This window comes from Cimex lectularius, unplaced genomic scaffold (assembly GCF_000648675.2).
Source record: "Cimex lectularius strain Harlan isolate CLEC.00 unplaced genomic scaffold, Clec_2.1 scaffold154, whole genome shotgun sequence".
NCBI lineage: Eukaryota > Metazoa > Arthropoda > Insecta > Hemiptera > Cimicidae > Cimex > Cimex lectularius.
Window position 1 is genome coordinate 702856 of NW_019392807.1, and position 23762 is coordinate 726617.

A 23762-nucleotide genomic window follows, 5' to 3' on the forward strand; every position below is an offset into this window, starting at 1 on the left:
AGACAAAGACTCAATTATTAAACGTTAAAAAACATGAAACTTTGATTAATATTTAAAAATGTATACAAATCAAGTTATATTACAAGTGGGTGGAATTTTTTGCCTGTCAGTGCATTTAATGTTTAGTTTTATTTAGAAATCGTGAGATGCGGTCTGGTGTGATGTAGGTTTCAGAAAAACATTTTCTTTATCGTGCCAACGTTTCGATCTTTATTGAGATCATCTTCAGAGCCTGGGATTTACAAACATTGTTTACATATTACAATTACATTTTGGATGTGGAAAAGTTTATACAATGCAAAATATATTTTATATATTCAATCAAAGTAATTCTACTCACTCAAAGTGTTTGTCTTCTGTGTAAAGAACACATCACTACACCACTCACTTTGAGTGAGTCGAAATATTTTGATTGAATATATAAAATATATTTTGCATTGTATAAACTTTTCCACATCCAAAATGTATGTAATATGTAAACAATTTTTGTAAATCCCAGGCCCTGAAGATGATCTCAATAAAGATCGAAACGTTGGCACGATAAAAAAAAATGTTTTTCTCAAACCTACATCACACCAGACCGCATCTCTCGATTTCTAAATAAATATCGATTAACGGTCACTAATCATTACACATTTAATGTTTAGGTAAATTTAGGCAAATTTTATCATTAGAAAACTAAATATTGTATCGTTAATATATTTAATTAATATTGATTTTAGTTATAATTAATAATTATTTAGTTTCAATTCATATTTCAAATTGTTACAATTCATTTTAAATTGTTTGTTTGTTAGTTTTTTTTAAATTATTATAAAGTTTCTAAATTTATGCACAGTTATAATCTTTATACATTTACTGTATAAATTGTACTGTAATTGGGAAACAATAAAATAAATAAAAAAGCTGCATGTACATGATTTAATTTTTTTCCATGTATCAGAAAAAATATGCGAGGACGAAGCGCGTTTTTTTTAAACTTGATTTTGTATAATTGTAGCTTTACTCGAAACGGCAATTTTTTAATCTCCAACAGCCACGTTTTTGATTCCGCCGGCAGCCACGACGATAGAAACGTTAATGAAATAAGAAAACACAAGGAAACTAAAAATTTTCTCCGTCACCGGGGGATTCTTCGACTTCCGTGTCACGAAGGAATGAAAGTATCGTGACGCATTGAAAATTCTTGTCCCAGAAAATTTTATATCTTAGCCTAAATCCCCAGAACAGTTATGGGGATAATATTTGACCATCGAATCACTATTACGGATTTTGAAACATGTGGAAAAGTGGTGTCGAAGATTATGAATCAAAATAGTATATCAATCAAGAGTGGTAACTTTTATTCATTCATTTTTTTGCTAAAAGACATTTCAAAATCCTACAGAGCCCATAAATTTTAAGTATTAGAAATAAAAGCTTTATATGGATTATAGGTTTCGTACCCTCCTGCGGATAGTGTTCATTAAATCCAGATCCGAGAGGAAAAAATAAGTAGGAGATTTTTTATACATCTTCTGGAGTTCCAACAAAAAAACAACAGTTAAGCACCGGTCGCTCCTTTTCTCCCCATCGAGAAGTTTCAAGTTGGGCCTTTGAAAAAAAAAATTATATAAAGTGAACAAGACAAAAAAAACTTGTTTGTGAAAGCGGGCTTAGTTATTTAATAGTCGAGTGTCGACCGCACTGGCATTTTGAAGTAAAAAGCAAGCTTTTGGAGATAAAATAGACACAGACAATGCCTGTTCGACGCACTTCCAGGAGCAGTAAGTCATAAAAGTGTACAACTGGCTCGAAACCTGCTTACGCCAGGTTTTTAAGTGATACCGTGATAAAGATATCTATTTTCTTCCACTGTAGAAAGTCATCCAATTCCACTGAAATAATGTCAAAATTGGCCGCGTCACGGTTCGAACCGCAGAGGTGTACAAGTTTTTAAAAGGTGATAGAAATTTACACTTCAAAAACCTATACGATTCCACTTTTCCTTGCAACTTGAAAATACCTTTTTTGAAAGTGATCCAAAACCTTGATTCCTTGCAAGTTTAGACTTTTTCCTACTTCATCACAAATAAAACAAAACATTGATTGAACGTTTATTTCTTGGCGCAAATTGTGATTTGCTCATTCATCCGGCTGAAGGATGTTGTTCTTTCGCTCTCCCTGATCTGAATTAAAAGACAACTGTTTTCTTGTTCTGTGACAGGTGCGAAGTTGTGTTCGCAAGTCATCGATGATCCGTCTAACAAGGACATGAACGACCTTATTTATTTATTTATTCTGGGGGGTCTCAAATTTCAGATATCGCTATCAACGTACCCTTACACATATCGTGACTTTGCACTGTTTTTTCAAAAAGTGTTAACATGCATAAATACTGTGAATTGTGCGGTGCAAAAGCCTAAGGTGCCATTTCAATCCGGGTTGTAAAGATTCGTGGGAGCTTTTGCTTGAACTTTTGGAGAATACTTGCAGTTGTCTGCATTCAATAAACCATCTTGCGAGGCGCTGGAATGGATCTGTAGAACTGGAGAGGAATCTGGTTCAAAAGATTCGATTCACCAAGCCATCCAATGAATTGAAGCTTCCATACTTCCAAAAACCCATCTTCCTAAACATCAAACGATATGAGAAAAACACTAACATTTTTAAACACACCGGGTCCTCTCGTGCGAAGAAAGGTTTGTCATGAGTTCTGTTTTATGAAAATGTAATAATTGATTTGCTTTTAATGGGCTGAGTCAATCAAAAGGAAGAAGTTCTCTTTCAGCAAGAATGCAGTTCGGACTTGCTCTTTCGGATTACAGAAAGCCTGCAAGTCCTGCTACATGGGAATGTGAAGGGTGATGTGCTTTAAATGGGCTGATCTTGTCAAAAAGTACCACGCCTCTTTGGCAAACAAGAAATGGCAGACTTGAATTTTACATCAAACCACTGAAGAATCTCTTCAAAGAAATTTTGGATAACATCCTATGCTGCTGAAGAACTGCCAGAAAACCTGCAGTTTCCCACATTCCGTAAAACAGCTTGCGAGGCGCTGGAATGGATTTGAAGAGCCTTCAGAGGAATGTACAGAAATGCCTGTCAAGTATCGATTCAGCAAATCTTCCACTGGTTTCAGCACTAACATTTTTAAACACACTGGGTCGTCTTGTGTCAAGAAAGGTTTGCCAAAAGAGTCCTGCTTCGTGGGAATGTGAAGGGTGATGTGCTTTACAAGGGCTGACCTTGCCCAAAAGTACCACGCTTCTTTGGCAAACAACTAATGGTAGACTTGAAATTTTACATCAACCCATTTGGGTAATCAGTCGATCTTTCAAAGAAATTTGTGATAGAATGTGATGCTACAGAAGAACTACCAGAAAACTTGCTGTTTCCCACATTCCGTAAAACAGCTTGCGAGGCGCTGGAATGGATTTGAAGAGCCTTCAGAGGAATGTACAGAAATGCCTGTCAAGTATCGATTCAGCAAATCTTCCACTGGTTTGAGCTTCCATAACTTCCAAAAACCCATCTCATTTTCGTATTTATCAAAAGATATCAAAAACACTAACATTTTTAAACACACTGGGTCGTCTTGTGTCAAGAAAGGTTTGCCGAAAGAGTCCTGCTTCGTGGGAATGTGAAGGGTGATGTGCTTTACAAGGGCTGACCTTGCCCAAAAGTACCACGCTTCTTTGGCAAACAACTAGTGGTAGCCTTGAAATTTTACATCAACCCATTTGGGTAATCAGTCGATCTTTCAAAGAAATTTTGGATAGCAAGCGATGCTGCTGAAGCTTCCATTGAATTGAAGCTTCCATAACCTCCAAAAACACATCTAATTTTCGTATTTATCAAACGATATGAAAAACTAACATTTTTAAACACACGGGTCCTTTTGTGCGAAAAAAGTTTGCCACGAGGTCTGTTTTATGAAAATCTAATAAGTGATTTGCTTTTAATGGGCTGAGTCAATCAAAAGGAAGAAGTTTTTTTTCAGCAAGAATGCAGTTCCGACCTTGCTCTTTCGGATTACAAACTGCCTGCTTCAGCTAACAATAAATCACCAGAAGGATTAAAAACCGGTTTTGCGAGGCGTTTTTGGCCATTAATGACTCATCATGTAATCCGAAAAGGCCGATGCAGGTTCAGGAGATGTGAATGATTGGATGTCTTGTTTAGCAGTATTTCAAGTAAATTTGTTTAGTTCGTAACGAAATGTGTGTGTATAGTGCCCCCTGAACTAAAGTTGTCTGTGTGTCAATCTCCAATTAATACGACTTAGGATAAGCTTAGTAGCACTAGCGAGAAAGTCGGTACTGAGGACTCGGGGAGACAAGTGTGACCGTGTGCATCGATACTGATATCTCTACGGCCTGGTCGGATTTTTAGAAAATAATCAATTCCTTCATGGACTGAGTCGACCCTGGACCCACCCAACTTGGAGAAGTTGCTCCGCAATTTCCTGAATGCGGGGATTTTCAACACAGTCTGAATCGAGAAGCGTAGATGGAGACTAGTTCTCAGGAAAGTTTAGTTTGTCATGAAAGTTCATTTAGATTTTAAGGTAAGGTTCATTTGGTCTGAAAGAATGTAATTTGTTGTAACTCGTGAAAAATTAAGTTATCGTTGTTTTATATTTTAGTTTCCTTGCGTCATTTTGATTATGTAATATTACTTAGATTTTGTTAATTACTCCGCTAATTGACTGACGAAATGAATAATTGTAAGGGGTCGAGGCAACTGGCTCGTTTATTTGTTAGGGAAACACAACTATATACTATACTTACTTAACTATACTTACTTCCTGGTTAATTTCACAATAAATAATCGGTCGAAATGAGAAGTTTGTGGCATGGGCGATCGAAGTCACGGTAGCCAAGTGGTAGCAGCTGCGTATTTAGCCGAAAGTCGTGTGTTCGAATCCCGTCAGTGACACAAATTTTTCATTTCGAAAAAATTGTGTATAATTAATTGAGTATTCACAGTAACTCTTTTATTTATTTAGCAGCTACGCTAATATGATTAATCAAAGTCAATATGGATAACATAAATATATCATCATCACATCACACAAAACATATAAAACATTACATTCCTCACATCAAACATTTCTACATAGTCTAATTCTTGAACAATTTGGCTTTCCTTTCCCTAATTATCCCTACCTATATAACCCTAAAAGGATAATCAGGCCGAACCATTATCTATTCTTTCCCATTGTCGGCTCCTTTTACCTCAAAGAAGCTGACTCCTCATATAAAAATGTTTTCTGTCCCGACTTTCTTCCCCACCCCTTCAAAATCCAACGTATATAAACATAAAACAGTACTCTCAACACGACACACAATAATGACACATCTATACAGAAAACAAACACTTTGAGTGAGTGCAAATACTTTGAGACTAAAATTTCTAGCATTGTATAAATTCACTTTTTTCACATCATACATGTATCTGTAAAATTTAAACCCAGGCTCTGAAGATGATCTCAATAAAGATCGAAACGTTGGCACGATAAAGAAAATGTTTTTCTGAAACCTACATCACACCCGACCGCATCTCACGATGTTCAAATAATCATTTGTTTGTACATTTATATAGATTCTTTATAAATGTTTTATTTACCAATTAATTAATTAAGAGGTGAGGAGCCTGGGCCGTTCCGGGGGTGCTGGGTCGGTGGCTTGGGCTGTCACCGGGGGTGCTCCACATGCAAAGGGCAAATGGTCCCCCGGGAATTGGGGAGGATATGGACTTTTCCAGGGGCATCTGTTGCCATGTAGGGTTTTTATCAAAATCCTCCTAATGTTGCCGAAATTAGGCGTATACCCTTTGGTAGTGCTCTTTGGAGGTGGCCCGAGTCGGTTGGCAGGATCGTTGGGTGGTGAGAGTTGTCACCAACAAAATGACATTGACTGAATGTCTGTAGGGCAAAGTAAAAAAAAAAAAATCTGCATCCAATTCAGGGTTCTGTTGTTTAGAAGATTCTGATCATCCTGTTCTACCTATTTTCTCGTTTTTATGTCAGGTTGATAAAGGACAAAGCGTTCATTTCAAAGGTTCATTACCTCGCCAACATCAACAAGAAATCGCACAATTTTGCTACTTGTCTTGTAATAGGTATAGAAGTTCGAATACCCTATATTTGTTCGGACGGGAGCTACACAACCGAATATAAAATTACATAAATTCGAAGTTTTTTGTAAAACCATTTTGTTTTTATCTGTGGTCGAGTGGTTAGGGTGTCCGACTGTTTACCACGCCAGCGGTTCTGCGTTAGAATCCCGGCCGAGCCCATGGCTTTTTAATTGACAATAATATAGAAAAATGTATTGTAAAGTGATTTTCTAGGACCACGACACCCAATATGTACGTGGACGATAGGTTTTTCTGTATGACAAAATTTCAAAAATATTGAATTTGAGTTTTTTTGGCACGTTTTACTTTCCCTCTGTCATTGAAAGACAGCCTTTAAAAAAACCCTCATCAATCCATGATTGGCCACACTGCATTGCTGCAAGATTGGTTTTCTTTGAAATTACAGATTAGGTTCGAAAGATGGATTTGTGGGTCACAGCCTGAGAAAATAATTTCCAAAATTGGCGAAGAGGTCAGTGTAAAAATACATTGTGATATTTGACTTTTGTTGTTATTTCGTCATGCGTGTCAAAAAGTTGGTGGATTTCTTGGTTGTTCGTTGTCTTAAGACTTTTTCCGCGTCAGAATCGCTTATAAAATACGTAGGCGGTGATCATACAACAGCGCATTTTGTCTCCTTTTTACACGTTTCACTGACCACCATTAATCATTTATTGTCGCCAAATATACGTTTTATTTACTCCTGCCAACGGTAAATGAGATTAAAGAAATCCTTCTGAGAAAATAGAGGTACGTGAGGTCATTAAAGTGCAATAAACATTATAGAGCTTACCGTTGAGACTGTCACATCGCTTTGACGTAGACTTTGTTATTCAACTTTCCATTATGGCCAAAGAGAAAAGTTCAAAAGGAAACAAAAAATAAATTTAAAAAAAACATTTTTTTAAGCAAACCTTAATAAAGCTTAGTTCGAACGTGTTTGTTTAATTTCCAATCGCAGTCGAACCGGCTTTCGCGACTTTTGATATCTCTGACCTCACGTTTCCTGTGACGAGGCAGGAGGAAAAGGATTTAAATTTCATTTCCACTTCCTGGAGTTCTCTGTGCTTGTCTAGAGCATTTGTTAATTTCAATATTTCATTATAGTTAATTTTTGGTTATAATGAATAATTTGATGATACGTATATACATTTAGACAGTTACTATGAGGAAAGTAAATAATCGATGTTATTCTCCCACTTCACTGATTAAACTTCCCTGTTTACTCTTCAGAAAGGAAGTCGCGGGGCGATTTCCTCCTAAGTCGTCTTATGGTGTTGTATGGATGGGTTGTGGTGGACGAGGCTTGGGCGAGAACTAGATGATGGGGGGGGGTTATTGTGGAACTTGGTACAATTTTGGAGAATTAATTTTTGAATAAATGAGATTTTAAAGTCATTGTATCGGATAGTATTGGAGACATACGGTTACATTCAAAACTGATCTGAGGATTTTGGACTGAAGGGATTGGAGATGTTGGATATTGAATTGTGCATAGTGGAACTTGGTAAAATTTTGCGGAATCAATTGTTGAATAAATGAGATTTTAAAGTCATTGTATCGGATAGTATTGGAGACATACGGTTACATTCAAAACTGATCTGAGGACGTTGGACTGAAAGGTTGGAGCTGTTGGATATTGAATTGTGTATTGTGTAACTTGGTAACATCTTGGGTAATCAATTTTTGAATAAATGAGATTGTAAAGTCGATGTGGAGGATATTATTGGACATATAAGGTTAATTCATAACAGATCTGAGGACTTTAGACTAAAAGGATTGGAGATGTTGGATATTGAAAGGCTTAGCGGTTCCCACAAATCTATACTGTTGTCCGGCTGTTGTAAGTTTTGTTATTATGTTGTTGTAAGTTATGCTTCCATGAGTCCAAAACCTGGTGGAACAATACCACAGGTATGAGGCACGGATTCGATATGAAAGAATCGGATTGCCAGGAGACATTTTCGAGCTTTCGGTAAAGATTCGAATTTGATTTTGTAGGCGATGGACTTTTCCATCTTTTCAATTTCTATATTACATGCTATGAACTTTCTGACAATTACCATAGTTGTTCAAATGCTTTTGAACAGAGAAATTGACCGGAAAAGTACTGATGAAGGGACGTCAGGGTTATAAACAGGGTGAGGCATGACGCTCACCCTACATTTCTCCTGTACCAAACGCCAAAGATGTCATTTTTCTTTAGATTCCTTATCGCTTCATTCCAGATATTCAAACCGGACTTTTTCCTTACGGAACTGAACCCCATGTAAAACTGAGGGTCAATAGACACCTCCACCAAACGCAAAGCATGGCTTTTATCTGAAGGAGTCGGCCTTTACGACCCAATGCACCATGACAAATATTACTCTATTGTGCAATCTCTATAATTACCTAAAGCTCTTCATTAAGCATGATTGTCAGCCTGCATAGGCCTTCTTATTAACAGAGGACATGTTCCGTTGTTTCTGGCATGACCACATATGCACAGTCATGTTTCTGCTGTTTTGAGTATATTCATATGCCCCCGGAGTCTACAGTCTTACTATCGTTCTAGTTCAAATTCTAGGCCAAAAAGGGAGCCAACATGGATTCTATAGGCCCAGAACCCTACTGCGGCCTAGCAGCCTGCCACAAAAGAGGATACATCTTAAAATGGATCGTTAATGGGTCGAAAACCTGGTGGAATATACAACTGGTATGAGGCACGCGAAGAGATTCATAGAAGGACCATCCGCAAAACTTGCAAAAGAATTACTGGAAGGCAACCGCAACCGAACCAAGATTCCGGTTGGACTCCCGCCAGGGCACTCCCACTTAAGAAAGCACATGCACCGGATAGGAGTACAGACAGAAGGAACACTGTGCAGATACTGCCAGGAAGAGGAGGAGGCCGCAGAACACATGTTATGTTTCTGCGAAAGTCTGTGTAGGTGCAGATTCTTGCAACTAGGACAAGAAAAACCACAAGGAAGATCCTACACCAAGGAAGGCAAAGCTGTGGAGGCTGGTTAATAGCCTGAAGCTGGCCAGTGAGTTATAATTAATAGAGGAGCACAATAGATCTATTTAGGTCGAGGTGCAGTAGGCCTTGTGGCCGGCTCTCTTACCCCTATCCCTATCCCTAAGTTATGCTTGTTACTGTAAGTTTGTTTTTCGTCGAAAGCTTGGATTGTCGTCCTATTAGTTTGTAGGGTGGACCGTCTATTTAGGTCTCGCCGTTTCAGTGTGCTGATCCCACATTAAGCGTGGGTCTAGGTTTAGAGCAAAAGAACCCGTTATTGCACCTCGGCTCAGAGTTTTTCATGTGATACGTTCTGACAGCTCAATCCCGCGCAAAAATAAAAGGGGGTTTGTTTAAAGTTTAATCGAATGCAAATATTCACCACGATTGACCTTTGACGGTTTGCATCGGCCGTATCTAAATGACAGGCAACCTTCGACGTGAGAGCATTTATGGAAGAATACTCCGCCCTAGCAAAATAGGTTGACATTCTTCGATATTAATGTGTCACCGTCAATGACGACGTGGTTTTTTCTCATTTTATCTCACCTGTTGGAGTGCTTTGAAATGAAATTTTTAAAAGCTGTGACTGATAAAGCTCTCACGGCGGAAATTAGGCTCACGCCTTTTTTCTTATACCGTTCAGTCGCCAGAAAGAGGAAATAAAATCTTCTGATGACTCTAAGTGGAACAACAATAAAGAAAAACAGATTAAAAATCAAAACATTACTTCTGTAATTTTCCTTTTGTCGTTTTGTAAAATTCCATTGGAAAATTAGTATGTGCCTCAGGAGACCAATTTTCAAATTGATTCAGTACCATTTTTCAATTCGGACCACGAAATTTAATGGATTTAATAAGTAAAATGTAGTATATCTTCACGAAAGCTCTCCGTGGCCATTTCATTTGTCTCCGAGAATCAAATAGATTACACGACATTTGAAAAATGGCAAACAAGGAGGGAAAATTCGAACTGTGGGTTTATAATGGGGTGTTGGTGCCCGAGGGGATCGAAGTCACGATAGCTCAAGTGGTTAGAGCAGCGGCGTATTTAGCCGAAGGTCGTGAGTTCGAATCCCGCTCATGACACTGACTTTTTTATCTCAACAAATTCCTTATATAAAGATTAATTAATTGAAAAACGTTATTCGGCCAGTCGGACCACGAACTCTAATGAAATAACAAATTATATTCACACTACTCCAGAGTTCTCGATATTGACCTTTTTCCAAATTAACCACAAATAAGAATCATGGCTCTGCTGGGATTCGAACCCAGAACCGCTAACGTGGCAAAAAGAGTCGAACCGCCTAAATGTTGAATAAAGTGGGTCCAAGAACTGAACCTTGAGAGACCCCGGCTGTTTCATTGGAAGTGTTTGATTTACAATTAGAATTATTATCGAAAAATTCTATTTACGCAGCTATGGGGAAAACGGCTCTGATTCAATTTGATAATTATCATTCATTTCTCTTCCTTTCTTGTGAGATTTCTCTACGACTTTGTGGTGATCAACAAACCAACCAAATTTTATGATTTTTGTCGTAAGAATTTAGTTTTTTTTTTATTAAACGCTCACTTACCACGAGTTAAATTAGATAGATGTTATACGATTTCCTCACATTGTATCTGAATATAGAAAAAAAAATAACCAGGGATTGAATGACACTCAAAATGATCCTAATGTACACCAGTACATTTTAATAATGATAACAATTCTTTTTACGAAATATTGAAAACCAATTTTGCTAAAATGTCACAGGCATTACCATACGAAGAAAAATTAAGAATAACGAGGGAAAATGTTGTCGTTCCGGTGTAAAGGGAAGATTTTCATCTTGGTAGTAACGGGTAGTAACGAAAATCATTGTAAAATTGATAATTTTGGCCCATGAATGTTTATATANCTGCCACGCCGCGATCGTGGGTTCGATTCCCACCGTCGCCTCTGGCCCTTTTTTCCCGATAATCCCCAATTTGAACAACATATATAAGAGATTCGTCATATATATATACGAACGATCGAGTCTGTTGTCACTCTCTCGCGATGATCTTTCCCATTTGGACATTCCACGTTGCCAACACGGTCAGAGAAAGCACGCCACTTTCCGCCCGCGAAATTTCCTTCAATGAAACATTGTTCGCAAACGATCGAAGTGGTTTTTTGTGCACAGGGGCCCCACGGTAGGAGGGAAAGATCGGCGTTCAAAAATGGAGATGTTCACGATGACACTTTACACAAACAGGAAAGAGAAAGCGAAGCCGCGACGGCCCAATAATTGAAATTGCCGGGTAAAATTTAGGCTTTTGAACTTTTGACACCTAGCCGCCCACAACATCGTAAATATTGTCGTTTCACTGAGATGGATAGTACCTTGCCAAATAATTAACTTCAATTTGATAAAAGCATATTTTCTATTTTTTTAAAATATATTTTTCTGTCAAATTAACTCTTTTTAATTTAAATTAACTTTTTAATTTCAAATTAACCCTTTTAACTTCAAATTAAGTTATTTTAATTTCAAATTAACCTTTTATTTAAATAATTTAAACAAACTTTGGAAATGATATGAATAATATAAGCTTGTAAAGTAAAATGTAAAATTCCTGTTTATCTGATCATTTTCTTAAATATAAAATAGTTGGACTCTTAGAAGTCCACAATTAAGAAAATCATTTATAGTTAAAATTAAAAATTATATCAAATTAAATATAAAAACAAATAAATAAATGGTTATACTGTTTTTTATATATCAAATTAAAATAAAAATCCTTTATTTTTACATTTAGTTCCATCATTAATTCGCAAAGGGGGAGTCGGTGGCCGCAACGGTTTAGGAGTTGACACGGCGCTCATCACTGTAAGGTAAAGGTTCCGGGTTCGAACCCGGGACCTTTACTTTACAGTGATGAGCGCCGTGTCAACGCCCGTTACAACGGTATTTATATGGAGGCATCGGTGGCCTCAACGGTTTAGGCGTTGACACGACGCTCATCACTGTAAGGTAAAGATCCCGGGTTCGAATCCAGCGGCCCGGCATTCGAACCCGACGTACTTACAAAAATTTTTTTTCAAAAACACCGGCACCCTGAGGGTTTATATGCTCTCTGCTGTTGCGAACCCTCGTAAAAAAATTAATTAATTGATTCGCAAATATAGCTCAAATTAACCCTCTTTAACTTCAAATTAATCTTTTTTTAATTTAAAATGACCCCCTTTAAACTTCAACTTCATCTTGTTTTTGAATGTTAAATTAACAATTTTAACATCAAATAAACCATTTCTTTAAAGCATAAAAAACCTAAAAACCATATGAAAATCAATTACAATAAAAATTAAAAGTTATATCAAATTAAATATAAAAACAGATAAATGGTTATACTGTTTTTTATTTGTCAAATTACAATAAGAATCCGTTATTTTTATATTTGGTTATATCATTAATTCGCAAATATAGCTTTTTTCCGTCAAATTAACTCTCTTTAACTTCAAATTAAGCTTTTCTTATTTAAATGTAAATCTTATTAACTTCAAAATAACATTCTTTTTTAATTAAATAAACCCTTTTTTCCTCAAACTAGTCTTTTTTAATTTAAAATTACCCCCTTTTAACTTCAAATCAACCGTGTTTTTGAATTTTAACAACAAATAAACCATTTCTTTAAAGCATAAGAAATGCCATATGAAAATCAATTACAATTATAATTAATACTTACATCAAATTAAATATAAAAACAAATAAATGGTTGTACTGTTTTTTTATTTGTCAAATTAAAATAAGGATCCTTTATTTTTATATTTGGTTCTATCATTAATTCGCAAATATAGCTGTTTCCTGTCAAATTAACCCTCTTTAACATTAAATTAAGCTTTTTTAATTTAAATTTAAATCTTTTTAACTTCAAAATAATATTCTTTTTTAATTAATTAAACCCTTTTTTACCTCAAACTAGTTTTTTTTTATTTAAAATTACCCCCCTTTTAACTTTAAATTAACCTTGTTTTTTGGGCGTCGGTGGCCGCAAGGGTTTAGGCATTGACAAGGCGCTCATCACTGTAAGGTAAAGGTCCCGAGTTCGAATCCAGTGGCACTGCATTCGAACCCGACATATAAATGGGCTTTTTTTCAAAAACACCGGCACCCCGAGGGTTTATATGACCTCTGTTATTGCGAGCCCTCGTAAAAAAAAGAGAAAAAACCTTGTTTTTGAATTTTAGCATCAAACAAACCATTTCTTTAAAGCACACAAAACCTAAAAACAATATGAAAATCAATTACAATTCAAATTAGAAGCTATATAAAATTAAATATAAAAATAAAGGGCTATTCCTTTGATAAGGTAAATAAACATCCCCAAATACCCCGAGGAATATGGATTACTAACCAGACTGGCATGTTTTTGTGTTTCTGTGTAATTTTGTTTGTTATTTGTATTATTTTATCCACAATTGACGATACGATGATAGGCCCGAGATACAGGAGGCTTGCTGAAGAATAAATAAAGGAGAGTTGGTTATCTTTAAAAAGAAACATCAGAAAATATCATAACTTGAGAGGAAAATCAGTATAAGAAATTAGAAGGTACAAAACGCGAAAAAGATAAGAAAATAAATGCGAACTTAAAGAAGATTGGGCTTAAAATGAAAAGTTTAAAATTAAATATCAAACCAAATGATTCTTCTATTCAAGATTTTTTGAAATATAAAATAATTATTTTATTAGACAATTACTGTAAAAAAAATCTCGAATTAATAGATGAATTGTTTTTTACATATTTTAATGTACATCACGTTATCTCAAATTAAAAAATAATCCTTTATTTTATATTTAATCTTATGCCAGTTTTAATTTTAAGTTTAAAAAAATTTCATATACTCTTTCTAACGGCCAAATTATTTTAAATGTAAAAACAACTTCGCAAACGTACAGTAATTTTACTTTACATGCTCATATTTCATACCCAAAATCTGTTTAATGCTTTAAACAAAAGATGTAAGTTAATTTAAAATTAGAAATAAATAATTTGATGTTAAAAAAGGTCAATTTAAAATTAAAAAGATTTTTTTTTCTTACCGAAACCACCTTCGAGTAACTAACTACAGCTTACGATATCGTTTTATAATAATTAACAGTTTGTTTTTCAAAAATTTAACCATGTTTTTTAATTTTCTAGGGGACCGCGGTAGCCGAGTGGTTAGCATGAGAGACTCTCACGCCGCGATCGTGGGTTCGATTCCCACCGTCGCCTCTGGCCCTTTTTTCCCGATAATCCCCAATTTGAACAACATATATAAGAGATTCGTCATGGCTAATATGCAAAGATCATAAGGCAAAAAAAAAAAATTCTAGGAAACTTGTTTGATTTTGATTCCTTCGAATGTCCAATGAAGTCCAAAAGGGTGTTTTAAAATATTCTTTTCTTCTCTTTGGCTTTCGACAAATCGTGAAGAACTAACCTAGCCAGGATATTCTGGACACAAGATTTAATTCAACATCGACCTCATCATGGCTCATATTGATTGCTGGTATTCCCGGCATTTTCGACCGAACCGAAATAAGCAATGCAAAACCCCTTCACATTCCATCGCATTCATCGGCTTCCTCAGCCGCCCTTTTGTCCAGTAAAAGCCAAACAGAACTCAAGTCACGAAATTTTCTTTCGGGCCTCGTGCAATTTTTCAATGATGGATAAAATGCAAAAACCGTCAACGGTGCATAGCCGAATAAATGATCAGTCAATTAAATAAATTGATAGAAATGTTAAATCATGGAGTGAATATGTTGTTCAATCTTTATAAAAAGATAGTTAATGACAATGAGACGATTTAATGTACAAGCCTGTATACATTTATTTTATAAGCAAAAAAGTCATAGGCAATTCAATCAATATGAACGGAAAACTAGTATCGACATAAAACACAGTGTCATGAGCGGGATTCGAACCCACGACCTTCGGCTAAATACGCCGCTGCTCTGCCAATTGAGCTATCGTGACTTAGATCCACTCGGACACCAACTCCCCATCTCAACCTACCTCTCGAATTTTCCCTCCTTTTTGCCATTTTTCAAATGTCGTGTAATCAGGATTCGATTCTCGGCGATATATGAAGTGGTCACGGAGAGCTGTTAGTGAAGTTAAACTGCGTTTTACGTATTCAATCCATTATATTTCGAGGTCTATTGACAAAATTACTTCTTTCAATTAATTGATCTTTTTATGTAAGGTTTTGGTTTAAATGAAATGAAAAATTGGGGAAATTTCGAAAGGTTGTAGGTTGAAGTGGGAATTTGGTGTCCGAGTGGATCAAAGTCACGATAGCTCAAGTGACAGAGTAGCGGCGGATTTAGCCGAAGGTCGTGGGTTCGAGTCCCGCTCATGGCACTAGCTTTTCTATCTCAACCAACACCTTACATAAAGATTAACTAATTGAGAAAATTATTTGGTCAATCGGACCACGAACTCTAATAGATTTAATAAAACACAGTGAAGTATCTAAGTATGTCGCGCGATTTTAATTTGAAGAAAAAAGAGGGAGAGAGAACAAAACAAGGTTTTAAATAAGACAACAGTTGGTTCTTGGGAAAAAATCCACAGAAATGGATCTATGGCATACAATTGTGTGGCTGTACAAAAAAGAGCTGGGTAACAAAAAGTTCAAAACAAAGTACTAAGGAACATGGTCCACGGACCTTGGTACGTAATAAGAATAGTCTTATTATTATATTATTATTATTATTCAATAAGAATATAAGAAGGCTTGGTACGGGGCATCTTTACTGAAATCACCGATATGCCCAAAAGAACAAATCTCGCCTCGAAGAAAACCCAGTTAACTAATATACGCTCTGTGAAGATCGTCCTACAGAAAAGGACAAAATTCAACAAACTTGCTCCTTAGACTAAAGTTTGAACTTTTCTTAGCCTATGATATTGGCGATCTTTAAATAGTGCAAAACCAGTGGAAACGAGCAACATCAAAGTAGTAGGGAAAAAAATCACAAGGTGTAAGAAATTATTAACCTGTTATTGCTTGGTAGTTTGAGTTAATCGGTACATCACGTCATATATTCATCCTTAAAACGCCGTTTAACAGGGAGCAAACCGCAGCCAGTGGTCAGGAGATATGCGGTTTGAAACAATTGAACTGTTAATAATTCATCAAAAAGTCATAAAAACTGTAAAGTGTCAATCGAGGGGAAGACCTGACATTTACCCACAAGTTGCGGTAAACGATGGACGTAATTGAACTGAGAAAACCGCAGCACGCACAACGGAATCTCTTGCGATTTTGTTTAACTTTACAACTCTCTTCTGATTTCTCTGGTGATTTATTGGAAACATTATTCTTAAATTTAGGATTAAGAATGAAATAAACGCTACGATTTTGATCAATAAAGTTCACACAATTTATTTAATCTTTATAACAAGATAGTTTCTTGTCACAGTCAGTTGTTTTCAAATATACGGATTTCAAGCTTATAGTTCATCATCAGGTTGACGGAATTTACAACCACATCTTTCGACATGAATTGTAAAAGAAAAATTGTAAATTGTAAAATGTTCCTTAATACTTTTTTTTGAACTTTTTGTTACCCAGCTAGGCAAATCTTTTTAGCACAGCCACACAATTGTATGCCGTAGATCCATTTCTGTGTATTTTTTCCCAAAAACCAACAGTTGTCTTATTTAAAACCCAGTTGTGTTCTCTCTCTCTCTCTCTCTCTCTCTCTCTCTCTCTCTCTCTCTCTCTCTCTCTCTCTCTCTCTCTCTCTCTCTCTCCTTTTTTTTAATATGTGCTCTTCTTTCCAAATTAAAATCTCGCGACATACTTAAATACTTCACTGTGTTTTGTGTCGATACTAGTTTTCCGTTTATATTGATTGTATTGTCTATGACTTTTCTGCTTGTAAAATGAACGTATATAGGCTTGTTGCCATTTATTTAAATTTTCCTATCTTTTCTCCATCTGTTAGTATGTGTTGGTCATACTCTTCAGTTTTCTTGGTTAATGGTTATGCTTCCATTCCATTTTACACTGACAGACCCGCAGTGTCAAACGAGAATGTTGCTTTAGTTCTCGTTTTCTCTTGGTGATAGGTCATTGGTATAAAGCATTGGTTTTAGGATGCTTCCCTGAGGAACACCATTTTTTTTAATTCGTAGTTTTTTCGCTTTAGTTGGAATAGTATTTTAGAGGTAGGAGGAGAGAAGTTGAAATAGGTTGGGAGGTTTTTTATGCCAGGCTTTATCAAAAGTTTTCTCTCGGTGATACGTCATTGGTTCCTGCCTTATTTCTGAAAATTGATGACTTCTTTCTTTACTTAGTTTTCGTAAGCCGTTTATGTCAGACTTTATCAAATGTTTTTTTCTTGGTGATACGTCATTGGTAAAAAGCATTGATCCTAGGACGCTTCCTTGAGGGATACTCGCCTTTATTTCTAGACATTCAGGATCTTCCTCCCTTACCCGGAATAGTCTCTATGGCACGTAGGATTTTTTTTTTTTTTTTTTAAATGCCAAACTCATTCACAGGACCAAATGTCTTTTCCTTCTAAAGCTGTTTTTATTATATCAGTGGTTCTGTGAACTTGATGTACGGTTGAGTATTTTGTCCTAAGGCAAATTCATGGTTTTGTATGAGATAAGAATAAGATTAAAATGAGCATTGTTTCTGTTAAATAAACCACGGAAATTATTCACCTATGGTAGAAGTGGACAAGGTTGAAAGGTTGAAGAAACGTCAAATGTCAACGTAAAGACAAATCTCCAAAGATTGATCCTCAAACAGTCCGGCAGACCATCATATAGGCTGACCAGGATGATCCAGAGGTCATATAGATTTGACGCTTATTTTTAAATATTTTTTTGTCTATGTTGGTTCGAAGGTTCCACATTTCCATTGTAAAAATGATCCCAAAGCATCATAAACCTAACCATTTACCTCAATCCAAATCCCGATAAGCATTCTGAAAAGACTCCTTCCCATCCCAGAAGAACGAAACATTATCCCATCTCAACATTTTGGCTTCGTTAACACTACTCCTCAATCCGGCAGTGTGTTGTAGACCTATTTCATCCTCTCTTGAGCTGAAACAGTACTGCTCGGGTGCTTTCCTTGATGTGGCTCAAGCCTTTGATCGGGTCTGGCATCTGCCTGTGGAAGCTCAAGTGCATTCTTCCCTTCACCTACTTCTTTAAATTCTTATCATACCTGATTGACCGATTATTTCAGGTCAGCCAGGGAATCCTCCTCTGACTATCCTGTTAAGGCTGCAGTCCCACAAGGTGCTATCCTTGGTCCTATTTTTTCTTCAACGTATACTGCTGAACTCCATACTCATCCCAACACATCTATTTACACTTTTGCGGATGATACTGCTATCCAATCCTCCAATAAAGATCCCGTCCTCTCACATAGATCCCTAAAGGCTCACCTGATAAGAACCTTAGCTTATGAAGCATAACACCTGATAAGAACCTTCAGCTAGAACCTTAGCTGAAAAAGTGGCGGATAAAGTAAATGTAAACAAGAGCCCACACATAATTTTTACCATCCGACGAGGAATAATGCCACCACTATGCCTACATCGTACCCTTCCTATAGTTAACCACGTCCGCTACTTTGGGTATATATACAAAAGACTGACTTCGAATCCATATACAAGACTAAGAAGCAAGGACTGATTAGACATTATAAAACACCCTCACGACTTCTAGACAAAAGATCAAAACTGACGCTTCACGACAAACAAGACGATGAATGCACCAACCTAGACCTACGGCATTGAACCGTGGATTTTGAACAGAACATTCCAACTATCATCGTATCCAGATTTCCCAATCCAAAATCCTCCGAAAAATAGTAAACACTCCCTTCTGTATGTAATTATACAATCCATAATGACCTTAAAATTCGTTTTATTAAAGATGCGATATCCCTTAGTTCTAAACCTATCATCCTGAACTATTCCCAATAATACCACAAGGAAATTAGGCAGTGGCCTTGCGACATGTTAGGCAGCCGTAGAACGTAGACCCTACTAGAAGTGTTACCACCAGTCTTCGCACCCTAGTGCCAGACAACACAATTTTACTTGTAGTATACAAAAATAAATACTGTTGTAAAAAGGGAAAAAAATATCTTAAACCGAATTAACCCACGTACACCCACCCATTTATCCTTATTTTTGCTTAGGCAAATTTTTTTTATTGTTGACACGGAAAAAGCCAGCGTAAAGCCTACTGAAGGATAGAAAGCATAGATAATAGGCAGACGGTTGATGTGAACTGAGCTGAAACGAGTGCGCAGATTCGTCGACCGACAAAATTGCGACTGTCCGACCAAAATTTCCAATTTAAAACGCCCATTCTTTCCTATCTTGTGCGAGATTACAAATATAAATTTTACCCAGTTAAAAAATTTATATTAACCTTTTGAAAAATAATAAGTGTAAAAAGTAGAAAATACTTATTATATTTTTACTAAAATCAGCTTGTCTAAATGCGTACGGTTTTAAATTATGAAATTTTCAAGTCGGTGTGATATGGAAATTATACATATACAACTTTTTTTCTTTTTTTTTTACGAGGGTTCGCAACAACAGAGGTAATATAAACCCTCAGGGTGCCGGTGTTTTTGAAAAAAAGCCCATTTGTAAGTATGTCGGGTTCGAATGCAGGGCCGCTGGATTCGAACCCGGGACCTTTACCTTACAGTGATGAGCGCCGTGTCAAAGACTAAACCTTGCGGCCACCGAGCCCCTTCATATACAACTATTCATATGCATAACACTGCTTGAAGTAGGACGGTACTATGCGGTACATAGATATACTCTTCTCCATTGCACATTACTGGAGTGAAATCCGACCAGGAAGTTTAAGATAACTTTTTTCGTTTTATTTGAAATTGACAACTGTAGAATGGAGTACAACAAGCAAATATAATGGTGATAGAGACCAATTGAGTCCTGAGCGAAGAAGTCACTTAATAGTGACACTCTGATATAGGTAAACCTAAGCATTCATTTGTCGGTGAAACGTGAGGTTGAGGAAAGTTGAGTTACTAACGGATTGGGATGTCCAGTAGTGAGGGATGGAATTGTGTCTTGGTTTGGTATGGGAAACGTATGTCATGTTGATGATGTCGATGTCATGGTGGACGGTTGGACACCTAGAAAGGAGCATTTCAATACAACGGAGACTTTTGAACTCGAAATATTGAATTCGATAAGAGTTGAATACTTTGACTGAGCCCCATATTTTCATACAGGAAATCCATGTCGGTTTGAGTAATGTGTTATAAATTGGTGTTTTATTGTTAAGGGATAGGTTTGATCGTCTGTCGAGAAATATGTTCGTATCGTTTATTGATTTACCGCTTCTTTCAGGTCAGCCAGAGAATGTCGTTCTCTGACTATCCTGTTAAGGCTGGAGTCGCACAGGGTGGTATCCTTGGTCCCATCCTTTCTTCAACGTATACTGGTGATCTCCATACTCATCCCAACACATCATTCACACTTTTGCGGATGGTACTGCTATCCTATCCTTCAATTCCTTCAATCCTTCCCGTCCTCTCACATCGATCCCTACACGCTCACCTGATCAACCTAGAACCTTAGCTGAAAAAGTGGCGGATCAAGTAAATGTAAACAAGAGCCAACACATCTCGTTTTCTCTTGGTGTAACTGATATATGAGTTCTCCTCGTTAAAGTCTAGTATGGGGATTCTTCGCGAGGCGTTTGTCGATCTATAGTCCTAAGTAGCGTACACAGTTTGTCGTGAGCAGAACTCGGTTGAGCTATAAAGGAGGAAGGTTTGCTCGCCATAATGTGAAACTAATATTGGCATTTATTTTCATTTAATTTTTATACCCCACTTCTTTAGCCAAGCTCAAGGATGGTAAGGTGAGACTATAGGAAAGAACGGCACGGACAGGATCGTTGTGAATGGACAGGATTGCAATGCCATCCGCAATTGTGAACAAGGAAGTATTTGGGTTATTAGGTATACCAGCAATATATGTAAAGATTCGCACCAAGAACACTACCTTGGGGAACTCCTCCCAGGACAGAATGGATGGGCGAATGGGAAGAACGGTATGCTGCACAGAAGTTATGGTCGGCAAGGTAGGACTATAGGATGTAATGGATCTTTCTCGGAAACAAGTAATTGGCAATTAAAAAAATGGGTTAAAGAACAAGGCAATGTTTTATTAAAAACAAAGAAACGAAATTATACGAAAAAAACCTATAAAAAGAGGAATTAAAGGTTCTTGGCTGAATTGTCTCTCCTGAGACGTATTCCTTTCTTTGAGATGTTTCTTCTTTTTTTCTTTCTTCAAGATGTTTTTCTTTTTTCTTTCTTCGATTTTGATCGCCACGTGAGAGCCGATCAACCGATCCAAACCAAACTCAAAATTAAAACCTTCCTCACTCCTCCCTTCTCTCAGACCACTTTTCCCGCACTCTTGAAAATGCCGTTCGCCTCGTGGTCTCAACCTACGTGGTTTGTTTGTTATAAGGATAAAGTAGAAGAGAGGATGGCTTTGAGTTGACCCATCAACCCGAGATGCCAGACGCGATCGAATGCTGGCGCTTGCGTCCAGAAAGACAGCCGGGCAATAGTGTTTTTTCTCAAAGAGACGATAACATCTACAACACTGTGGCATTGTTTGTATAGTGCTGATGTCGGGAATCAAACTGAAGATCAGGAATTAAATGAAGTGAATTAAGTATAGATAGGCTAAAGACATAAGGAAAAAGAGGAGTTTTTCAAAGAGCTTTCCCAGGGAAGGATACGATACGGCGAGACATTGTGCAATGGGTTGTTGGGTTTTGGGATCATGATAATTGAGGCAAAATTTACAAAAGGTTGGGAAGTGCGTGGTTCTTAGGACGGAGTTATAAAAGTGGGTAAGGATAAAAACGGCATGTTTAGGAATTTGGCAAATGATATTTGCTATGATTATGTCATAAACAGGAGATTTTCTACAGGAAGGTTGAAATAAATGTCTTTGACGTCAGATGGAGCTTTGGGGGGAGTTCAGGTGGTGGAGGTCTGTCTAGTTCAGCTTCGACTTCAGTGGTATGTTGTCAAGTATGTTACGGTGTGGGGTAAACTTATTTTAAAGGTACTTTGAGAATAGCGATGCTTTCTCTTCTGCCTGTTTTTGTCCATGATCCGTCGTCTCGTCTGAATGGAGGTATTTTTGTATTTCAGTATGCGTCGAGACAACTTGAGAAAGAAACGAGCTTTTAATAAAAATTTTAAAAAACACTCTGAGGGATTAATTAAATTGCACATACGATATTTCAAATTTTGAAGTTTTCTTCTCTTACTCTCAATATTCCTGAATTAGATGGCAATCTCAAACCGATGATTGATGAGGACGGACAATTTCTTTTACACCCATGACAGGTACAATCAATTCCGCCGAGAGTATTTTTGATACAAATTGACGATTTCGCGCGTTTTTTGACGCGTCACCTAGGAAATATTAGGTACTTGCATAGTCATAAAGCACTTGCGACACCGTTTATTCACGGATGCAAACCGCTATTTCGAATAAAGTCGGGTCAACTTTGAAACATTAGGTTTGAATTGAGCATGATCTTTCTTTAGGTGGGTGGATGGAAGCTTGTTTGAAATTTTCAATATAAATCAGATGATTACACTTTCCAGCCCTTTTGTACGACGAAAGTGACTTCGATTGCAAGTGGGATACCGTGACTTTTGATATTTCCTAAGCTGGTTATCGTTCTTATTCCCTGAGATTGCCTACCAGAGAAATGTCTTATCTGAGACTCGACGAATCATGGCAATCAGTGTGTATTTATCACATATTTAAAGATCCTTAAGGCAAAAACTGACACTTTTCCATATGTAACTCAAATATCAAAGTTCAACCACTCTGATCTTGAAAAAAAAACAACGAAAATTTACAGTTTACGGATCGCACAACTCATTATTATTCTTTCAAAGGATCTAACGGTACAATTTGATCTTCACCATAATTAATTTTTTGTTAGAATTGAGATATAATTAAGAATGAATCACGAGTATTTTGCGATGTGCGACTTTTCATGTAAATTGTAGCCTTTGAAAACATAATCACGAAGGATAGACAATAGAGCAACCATCAAATCAAGACTTTCATCACTTAATAATTTCCCGTGGTCTGCGTTCTAGTATGTAAAAAATCTTTTTTATTCTAGTTATTGTAAAGAATTCATTTGAATATAGATTTAGCGTAATCTACGACAAACTAAAAAGTTTTGGACAAATCCGTTAATACCATTGAAAACTACGTTAAATTTCCAATAAGATGATCAATAGTAACTTGTAAATTTTCGTGAAATAAGCGTTTTAGTAGCCAGAACTTTGAAAAATAATTTTTTTTTTCAAAATTGAAAAACATACTATGGTGATTCTAAACTACTATTTCCAAACCTAGAGACCAGCAAATTTCAGCAAACGTACTCCATTTAATATCCTTTTTAGTAGTCTAATTGCTTTTTTAATTACTTTTTTCAAAGATGAAGAAATTGATGTAGGAAAGGAAAAAACCGTGGTTGAAGAAGTGGTACCTTACCAATCTGTCAGCCGCGGTTTTTCCTTTCCTCCATCAATTTA

At 36.6% G+C, this 23762-nt stretch overlaps 1 protein-coding gene across 2 annotated transcripts in view; it reads left to right on the forward strand.

Annotated features, from left to right (window-relative positions):
- The window catches only part of LOC106664703 (elongation of very long chain fatty acids protein 4), a 109717-nt gene that overhangs the window by 65615 nt on the left and 20340 nt on the right, over positions 1 to 23762 (forward strand). The window contains exon 1 of one of the 2 annotated variants that reach the window (XM_024228157.1): positions 22224 to 22332. The exons of the other annotated variant lie outside the window; for it this stretch is intronic. Coding sequence (XP_024083925.1) covers positions 22278 to 22332 — 55 coding nt within the window. The 5' untranslated portion in view covers positions 22224 to 22277. Of the gene's footprint in view, positions 1 to 22223; positions 22333 to 23762 lie in introns of those variants that run through there. 2 annotated transcript variants of the gene reach the window in all.